General features: G+C 46.8%; 1 protein-coding gene across 1 annotated transcript; it reads left to right on the top strand.

Annotated features, from left to right (window-relative positions):
* Positions 1–388: 388 nt before the first annotated feature.
* On the top strand, positions 389–9317 carry Tagap (T cell activation RhoGTPase activating protein). The gene is made up of 10 exons (XM_050135942.1): positions 389–569; positions 1279–1360; positions 1485–1538; positions 1871–1937; positions 3216–3382; positions 3876–4037; positions 4491–4600; positions 5866–6061; positions 6620–6734; positions 7366–9317. The coding sequence occupies exons 2-10, from the start codon at positions 1337–1339 to the stop codon at positions 8598–8600; spliced, it is 2130 nt and encodes a 709-aa protein (XP_049991899.1). The 5' UTR covers positions 389–569; positions 1279–1336; the 3' UTR covers positions 8601–9317.
* Positions 9318–9495: the final 178 nt, after the last annotated feature.

The following is a 9495-nucleotide window of genomic DNA, read 5'->3' as shown; positions in this document are numbered from 1 at the left end:
TTCTGCTTTAGAGTAACACCCTGCGTCTAGATGTGCCATTAGCATCCGAGGACGGAGAGGGCGGTGAGTGAAAAGGGAGACAAAGGGATAGACAAAGCAGGGAAGGGGGGGCGAGATAACCGCTTTTGAAAATAAAATGTTTACCCGGAGAACGACAACATTTCTCACACACGCACACCACCTTCGGCACGAATCAAAGCCTCTCTCTTATGAGCACTATGTCATGTTTTCCACCCCCTAGGAGTTTGTAGAAATTTTTACTTTGAAATGGGGAGGGAGGGGGTGCGGAAAGAACCCTCGCCGCCCTAAAAGGAATGAGGAAGTGAGAGCTGTGCAGTGTCTGGCTGGCTCCGTCGGTGTGACAGCCCGTGATGCTCCTTCCGGCCCCAGTCATATTCTAAGTTTCCACCTGCCCGCCCCCGCCACATATAACGCGAGGCACTTGAGCCCGAGGGCTCCAGTGTCTTGTCTCTGTGGGTGGATTCCAAGGGTCGGGGTGTCATGCTGTGCCTCCTGCCGTCCACAGTTCTCTGCGGGTAGAAGAATTTCTGGCTACAGACCCTCCCGGGGTAAGTACTGTAGAGTGACAGGCCAGTACACAAACCGCCTTGAGGGTCCTGGGTCTTGGGTCCCGAAGGTTATACGTCACCGGGAAAGCTCTGCCGAGGAACATGTGTTGTCTTAGCAGGGCTCTGGATGCAGAATGCTCGGCTGTCCTGTGACAGCTGCAATCTGGGGCTTCAGGAATTCTGTCAATGTTGGATTTAGTTTCTGTATACTGTAACTATCATTTCAGAAATAAATTTCTTTCTAACTTGGGTTAGATTGGAGTGCAGAGCATTTAATATAGGACGTAGGAGCACTAAAAAAAAAAGCGTTGTTATAGTTGCATTCAGACACTCCTGGTAGGAATATAACAACAGACAACGAAGTTTCAGAGTACTAGAGACAGCTGGCTTAAGGAATTTAGAAATATGTTTCTCAGATGCTGTTCTTAATAATAGGTGACATCTAATAAGAAAGAGTGATTTTTATCTTGTTTCATGGAAACGTAGGAAATTTTATTTCATTTGGATAAAAAGTGCAAATGGAAAACTGGATGGGATTCTCACGCTGTCTCTTAGTGGGAGGCTGGCTTCAAATGGAACCTTTGCTAGGCAGTAGCTTTAAGCTCACGACTTTTTGTTTTTGGTTTTTGTTCTTGTGTTCGGCAATCTGACTCTGAAATTTGACTGGTTATTGTATTTTGTAACTCTTTTCCTTTATGATATATTGTAGACAGAATCGGAGCCTCGCACTGGTGAAATTCCCCCTTGGACTGTCAGCCCCAACTCCAATGAAGTTGACAAGCAGTCTCGAGGTGCGTGAGTCCCCCACGCTCGTTTATCCAGCTTGTCCACACAGGAGAGCTGTTAAAGCAAAGACACTGATCCGTAGGTTCTGATACAGGAGGCCTTCTCTCATGCTGCTTCCCTCTCTTTCAGTCAAAACCACTTAATGCCAATGACATGGAGACCTTAATTGAATGTCAGTCAGAGGTAAGAAAGGAATGTCTTTAACGTTTTATTTGCACTGTGTTTGTTGAATGTTTGGGCTGTTTGTCAGTGTAAAGTGAACATCAGCTTAGAAATGAAACACATGTATTGAGCTCTTCTACAATAACGTGGACTAAAAGGCCACCTGTGTATCCGTGGAGAGGGAGGGTGTGTCCATGGAGGGGGGCTGTGTGTCCGTGGAGAGGGGCTGTGTGTCAGTGGAGGGGGGCTGTGTGTCCGTGGAGAGGGGCTGTGTGTCAGTGGAGGGGGGCTGTGTGTCCGTGGAGAGGGTCTGTGTGTCCCAGGTCGCTATTTTAACTTGAACACATTTCCAGGGCGATATCAAGGCTCATCCGCTGCTGACATCGTGTGAGAGTGAAGACAGCATTTGCCAGCTAATTGGTGAGTTTTGAAAACATACCGCTCTCTTCTGTGGGCCTAGCTAGCGCGCTCTCGGTTTGCAAAACCACAGGGCTTTTACTTTACTAGGAATTTGTTTTCTAAGAGTTCCGAGAGACCGCAGAACATTAACCCTTGACTCCAGCAGCGGGTGCTGCAGGAGGGAGCCGGTCTGCAGCTGGTGTCCAGCTCCACAGGGGATTTCCAAGCAGGCTGGCCAGCCTCTGGCCTTGTAAACCTTGAGGATGGAAGCGTGCACATATTGGAGAAACACACGCTGCTCTTCCTGCCGCTTGCTTCCCTCTTTAGTAGGGATGGCATCTAAGAGTCCCTGAGGCAATTGCTGATCTCAAACCCCAAAGCATCAGGCACTCACTGTTATTGTCTTTTATAGTGTATTTTATACGATGTGCATCAGATCTGATCACCACCCCCCCCCAAAGTATCAGTATGGGCCTCATTCTCCTTGTCTGTCTTACACTTGCCAGGACAAAATATGTGAAAATAAATGCCCGTTGTTTAGGAAATACAGCTTTAAAATTAGAAGTTGGGAAAAGGGATCTTGGGTCCTTTAAAATTAGAAGTGGGGACTTTTGAGTTCCGATACCCATTGCACATAAGTTTTATGTCTATTAGAAGGGTCAAATGTTTGGTAAAGCATCAAGTCTGGGGTGGCCGCCTCTCTGGAGAACCACATATTAGCTTCTGAAACCTGCAGACTGGGGGACTGCAAGATTGCCTGGGTGATGTAGCCCCCTCTAGTGGTGGCTAACTGATAAGACGGAGGTGACCAGGCAGCCCTGCTCAGAACCTTCAAAAGGATCTTGAACAAGACACTTGCTCTTTTTGTACATTTCACATTCGAAGAAATAATTTAAAATAATACCCATTAATCAAAATATTCTTTGTAGTTATTAGTAACAATACATTAAAATGGGCGGCTTTGATGTACATGGTTAAATTTTGCTGGTTTTCTGTAGCTGATAGCTGTGAAGCTAGAAACAGGAAAGGTGGGGCTTTGAGGAACTCTGACTGCTGATGTTTAGGGACTGGTTGCTCTGGAAACAGGGTAGTTGTTTGGGGTTAATTTTTCTAGATTGAGGGTTATGCCCTTGGCCTTCTCAAGTTTTCAACAGTTTTGTTTTGAATTTGTTTTGTGTGTGTGTGTGTGTGTGTGTGTGTGACACGTTATAGATAGAATTACGAGGCCAACACCACCTATGTCTTGGCTTATTATTAACACTGTTTCTTCTCTTTACCTCCTCGCTGCCTTGGCTACAGAAGTTAAGAAGAGAAAGAAAGTGTTGTCCTGGCCCTCTCTCATAAGAAAGCTCTCTCCTTCATCCGACTTCTCTGGATCATTGGAACCAGAGCTAAAAGTGCCACTGTTTGACCAACGCTTGTCAGTCATCTGTGGGGAAAATGACACACTCCCCAGACCCATCCAGGTAGGATAAACCTGCTTCCCTTTTTTGTGGGACCTAAAAAGGCTTTGGGAACTCTGGACATGGTGGAACTCTGTCTTTTGAGGCCTCCCCCTGCTTCCCAGTGCAGCAGGGGAGCCGGCTGCCTGCTGTTACCCACCAGTGTGCAGTGTTACCCCACAGAGTGGTTTGTAGGGTGGAGACGGTGGAACGTTTGTAACTTCTAAAAGCTCTGCCGAGAGGGAGAGAAGGTGCTTGTGGGAAAGCTAGTGTCTCTACGAGAACATCTGAGAGGGGAAAGGGGGCCCACAGTACTTTTCAAATGTGCAAAATTAGTGGTTTCACAATTGACCGCCTCGGAGAAAAATGAGTAAAGGGGCATGCTTGGCAGCGCTGGCCTCGGTAGCTTGTGAAGGCTCTCCTGTGACAGAGCCTACGGACCGGTGTCCGTGCTTTAACAGCGCCAGTGCGTGTGTCTCCGAGTGACCGTTTTCTGCTGTTGTGTCTGCTCCCCCAGGACATCCTCGCCATCCTCTGCCTTAAAGGCCCCTCAACGGAAGGAATATTCAGGAAAGCTGCCAGCGAGAAAGCCCGCAAGGAGCTGAAGGAGGAGCTTAACTGCGGGGGCGTGGTGAATCTGGAGCAGCTGCCGGTGCACCTCCTGGCTGTGGTCTTCAAGGTGAGCCTGCTGCTTTTGCATCAGATGCCCTTTGGGGGGGGGGGGCGACAAACCCATCCGGAAACCAGCACCCTGCAGGCAAAGTCAGCTGATCTGAGAGTTTAGTCTTTCCTCAGTTAAACTTTTTAATTATTCACATAAGCACCCCTATTTCGGTGGTCCCAGGTTTCAACAGAAAGGGTGGCATGTAGTTCTCTCAAAACATTATTTGATTGCCCCACGGCCACGTCCATTGATAAATCTGGAGAGTTCACCTACCTCTGGACAGTGCGCCTTATTATGCTGGTTACTGGGAGGTTCCTGAGTACAGTGTGAGCTTGGAAGGGGCCCTAAAGGAAGCAATACAGGGATGTGACTGGCGAACAAGGGCGCCTGGCGGAAGTGGGACACAAGAAGACAAAAGACTCACTGCACCAGCACAGACAGGAAAACACACCCCCTTTCTTCCTCCAGGACTTCCTCCGAGGAATCCCCCTGAAGCTACTATCCTGTGACCTCTTTGAGGAGTGGATGGGCGCCCTGGAGAAGCCAAACGAGGAGGACAGAATCGAGGCCCTAAAGCAGTAAGTCCTCAGTCTCCATCCTTCCTCCTCCGCAGCCTGTGCAAGAGCTTTGGGATTCTTGTCTCACAGAGACCTTGAGGTCCAGGGAATCTGAGTGCTTATGTGCTCCCATCACAGACTCCAGAAGCCCTGGGCATTTATAGGATGTAATTCTACCCAAACAAGAAAAAGACTTTATTAAAAAAAAAAAAAAAAAAAAAGGAAAATTCAGTACTCATAGAACCCAAGATAGGAGGGAACCTAAACGCAGGTGTAGTTTTAAAGGCACAGAAAAAAACTCAGAGCTGTGAAGGCTTTACCACAGGCTAGGCAGCCACGGTTCTCTCAGATACCTTTATGGCCCAGCAGAGCAACTTGGAAGGGATTGTTTTGTTTCTTATGGCTAACAAAAAAGGGGGGGGGGGAGGAAAAGAAAGAATTCCAATAGTTGGCAGAAATCACATTTAAAATCAAAAGTGTGACCTCTGCATAACTGGAGTCCCAAATGCCTTCTGTCAGTGTCAGAACCTTAACCACATCCTGAGAAAGCCCACCACTGTGCAAGAGTTGTCCCCTACACCCAAATATTTGTCATTATTATTTACCAAAAGGAGGATAGTTTCTGTCCACCCTTACCCCAGAATTCTAACATTTTCATAATAAATTTCTACTTGGATATAAAACTCTTTCAAGAAACTAACACTAAGAAATGAAAAGATCCATGTGTTGGACTCACTTTATTTTTTGAAATACCAAAATGTAATGAAACAATCTATTTTTTTATCACTAGAACAATGTTTGTATTTCAGTACTGCCTGACTCTAATTTTAAAAACACGCTTTTATAGACTGGTTGATTCTATCTAAAGATTTCTCAGAACGATATAAAAATGGGTGGTCTTGCTCTAAAAATTAAAGTCCAAAGAAGTAAGAGAAAATCAGTCTCATGGGGCTCAAAACAGGAAGAATTCTGACACAGTAATTTGACAAAACTGTTTCAAATGCAAAGCGGATTGTGGCGGTTATAAGGGCATTGCTCCCCAAGCAGCAGCTCCATATCTCTATGGATAAGAGAGAAAGCTCCTAGCAGAGTCCCAGTTACCACAATCTTGCGGTTTACTGGCCCCATCAATGTCAGCTGCTGCTGCAAGAGGGTGACTGAGCATTTCACAATGTCCCTTTGGGAAATGCACCTTTCTCATTTTAAAGGAAGTCCGGTTTGGGTAGAACCTCCTGAGAGGTCAGGTTAAAGCCATGTGAAAGCCTTCATCCCTCAACCTTTTCTAGGGTTGCAGATCGCCTCCCCCGGCCCAACCTTCTCCTGCTCAGACACTTGGTCTACGTGCTGCACCTGATCAGCAAGAACGCTGAGGTCAACAAGATGGACTCTAGCAACCTCGCCATCTGCATCGGGCCCAACATGCTCGCTCTGAAGAATGACCAAACCCTGTCCTTCCAGGCCCAGAAGGACCTGAACAATAAGGTGCGTCCTGCCTCTGTATGAGGAAGTCCCTGGCCATGAGTCTGCCCTCTACAAAAGCTGAGCACTGAAATGCTTCAGATTGGAGTTTCTCAAAGTGACTCAGGGCCCACAGTGGACGTCCCAACTGCGGGATATTTCTCATGGACCCACTCTCTTAGATAGCATTTCCTGGAGTGAAATACGTGTATCCTCTGTTGTCCTGGGAGACGGGCCAGAGCACTCACTTCACAGCACTAACTCCCTGGCTAGAAAAAACACTTTGTTCTTTTTCTCCTGGGTATCACATTCTGCCTGTTCAACTAGAAAGCCAAACTTAAATGAAAACTTCTGTTACTTCAAAGTAATTTTAAAAAATTAAAAAAATGTATACCTGAAGAAAAACATAGAATAATAAAGGGTGTTATTGCCACCAACCCAATGTGCTCTTCCGGCACATACATGTACCTAGTTCTATTTCTGTCACTTCCCTAGTAGTTGACCCCGATACACCCTCATTCTTTTCTACCTTCTCTTTTATGAACGTATTTAAGCTGACAAACTGCTTTTGTTTTCTCACAGGTTAAGACATTGGTGGAATTCCTCATTGACAACTGCTTTGAAATATTTGGGGAGAACATTCCAACACATTCCCGCATCACTTCTGATGACTCTCTGGAGCACACAGACAGTTCAGGTACAGAACATTCTGTCACTGATTGTGCTTCTGGGGAGAAGCCCATGCCGGTCCTCAATGCAGGGATGAAAAGCATCCCTGGTATTAGAAGCAGGATTTGCTTTCACAAATCAGAAGTCTGGAAGAAAGTCGTTAACCGTGGGGGCCTTGCTCTTAAATTCACCTCCTCACGCCGAACTCTTTCTCATCAGTCTGGAACTTTCTCCTTCCTATTCTAAGGCACGAATAACTCTTGATTCTACTTAATAAACTTTAGTTATGGGGTTGGAGTAAGGACGTTCCAGCTCTACAATGGAATGTGAGTCCACTAAAATGGAAATTGGTCCAATACAAGAGCTACCCAAAGGATCAAGCTTATGAATTCAGATCAATAAGCCTTAAAGAATATTGCCATCTTCCTTTCCTGATAACTCTTTCCCTTCCTCCTCCCTCCATCTCATTTTCTATTTCTTTATCATTTAAAGATCATTTTAGATAGAGACAAAGTTTCAATGTAATCAATGTATTGACAGTCAAGCTCCAGTGTACTCCACCAAATCGCCATGGGGATAATCTCTAGAGTAGCCTATAATAAATACTGTTGCTAAAAGACCCTGGACACAATGTTCATTTCTGCCTTAACTTTTCCCAGATGTGTCGACTCTGCAGAATGACTCAGCTTATGACAGCAATGACCCAGATGTGGAGCCCATGAGTGCCATCCCCTCTCCCAGCAGGCAGCTGGAGGGACCCACTGGCCTGGATAACCGGGGCCCACAGGACACCTGTGAGTCAGGCTCAGAGCCCATTGTTAGCATGGTAGCCAGGTTGAAAGGCTCCATTGGCCAGCAAGACAGGCGATTCTCTGAACCCAACATGTCACTCTCACAAGAGTCTCTCATGAGTCAAATGACAAAACAAAAGCTCACCAAGAGTGAGGATAACTGCACCATGCCCCAGGAAGCCTCTTGTTTTGAGGGTGATGAGGCTGAAGATCCATTTACAGAGGAAGTCTTCCCAGCAGTTGAAGGCAAGCCCAAGAGACCAGTGGATTTAAGGATAAAGAACTTGACCCAAGGTTTAGCATCACCACAGGGACTGGGACCCAAAGTTTTCTCCAGAGTCTCTCCAAGTAAATCTTTGGACAGCTCACCCGTGCCTTCTCCTTCCTGTCCCAAAAGAAGCTTCTTCACCAGACACCAGAGTTTCACCACAAAGACAGACAAGGTCAAACCCCAGAGAGAAATGAGAAAGCACTCCATGTCATTTTCCTTTGCCTCTCAGAAGAAAGTGCTGCCCTGGACCTCCAGCACTGGCTCTGAGAAACCCAAAGACTTTTCTAGAGACCAAATCAAGAAGGGTTTGAGGAAAGAAAGCCAGCTTGCTGGCAGAATCATCCAGGAAAATGAGTCAGAAATCCAAAGGCAAACAGCTCTGGGCTTCAGCTTGTCTAGAACCTGGGCACTCTCAGTGGATAACGTGTTCCAGCTAGTGGATGTGAGGAAGCCAGGAAGCCCACCATCGTACGAAGAAGCCATTCATCACCAGACATCCGGACTCACAGCCTGCAGCGGCCAGACGGTGGGCAGTATGAGAGCGAGGATGCTCAAAGGGAACGCAGCTCTGCCTCCTCTGCCTTCTTGCCTTGGAGGTGACCACAGTGAAGGGACACCTGATGGACACAGATCCTCTCCCATGACTGAGCACTGGAAACAGAGTCAGACTGTCTGTGTCTCTGTGGAAACTCAGGGGAGATCTGAGCTGCACCGATTGAGGACTGTGTCTGAATCCACGCAGAAGGCTACGTTGGACTGTCTCAGGCGACGACACAGCCACATGGTCTTTGAGTTTGACCAACTCCAATGTGCTAAAGAATCCTACATTTAGGAAAGGAGACCTTGCATGGCTAACTGGTGGTGTGTGTGTGAATATAGACTGTATATAAAACTGCTGGTCAGTTCTACTTCCCAAAGTCACGAATAAGCTCATTCAGAATGTCATGTAGAGCTCTCCTCTGTGAGGCTGGCTCACACAGCGACACACCAGATTGTGTGTATCTGGGTTTGTGCAATACATAGTAAATGTATAAAATGTACTATAGACACGGTATTAGATGAAAAGGGTGTCTACACACATCCTGCATGCATGTATCTGCGCACTTTCTATATATTGCTGTTTTTGCCCCGAGGTGTATGTTTCTATTGGTTAGAAAAATCTTTACTTTTCTTGATTACCTCAGATGTCTTGCCAACGTCCACATCTTCCGGGAGCTGCATGAAATGTCTGAACCTCGGGTAGGTTTGTTTTCTAGACAGGCTCTTGACAACTCTCCAGCACAGTAGAAGGAAGCAGCCAGGAAGAGACTGCGCTGTGTGGGAGCTGTCAGCAGCTGGGAAGGTATATCAGTGACCTAATGGAATGCGGGTGGAGTGGGGGAAACGCATTCCGTCGGTATTAACGCGGGCAGAGCACTCTGAGCTTCTGCTCAGTAGTGTCTCGTGCAACAGTGTGGAGGAGCGTGGTGTTGTATGCACTGGGGGTCATGCAGAAAACTTCAGGGCAGTTGTCACCGCAATAAACCGCCTTCCTCCTGTTCACTCTTTGCTGCTGTTGTCTCTTTTCCCCCATACATCTAGAACGTTATCCACACTCTGGTGCATTCAGCCAGCATCTCTTCACCATAGTCTCATTGTTCCAGGTCGTCGCACACCTGGGGGAGCTTGTGTCTCTGTTCTCTGGGGATTTGAGACACTTTTTTTCAGCAAACAGTTACTCAGGGGAC

This window comes from Alexandromys fortis, unplaced genomic scaffold, assembly GCF_014885135.2.
Source record: "Alexandromys fortis isolate MF-2015 unplaced genomic scaffold, M_Fortis_MF-2015_v1.1 scaffold_23, whole genome shotgun sequence".
In the NCBI taxonomy this organism is placed as follows: Eukaryota; Metazoa; Chordata; class Mammalia; order Rodentia; family Cricetidae; genus Alexandromys; species Alexandromys fortis.
The sequence above is the reverse complement of the archived record's forward strand: the minus strand, read 5'-3'. Positions and strand labels throughout refer to the sequence as shown.

What these genes read in the sequence shown, in the direction of transcription:
- Tagap (XM_050135942.1), top strand. Translation starts at nt 1,337, where the DNA reads ATGAAGTTGACAAGCAGTCTCGAG. An exon ending in TAATTGAATGTCAGTCAGAG is followed by an intron (nt 1,539 to 1,870) that starts GTAAGAAAGGAA and finishes ACACATTTCCAG; the next exon opens with GGCGATATCAAGGCTCATCC. An exon ending in AGAAGGACCTGAACAATAAG is followed by an intron (nt 6,062 to 6,619) that starts GTGCGTCCTGCC and finishes GTTTTCTCACAG; the next exon opens with GTTAAGACATTGGTGGAATT.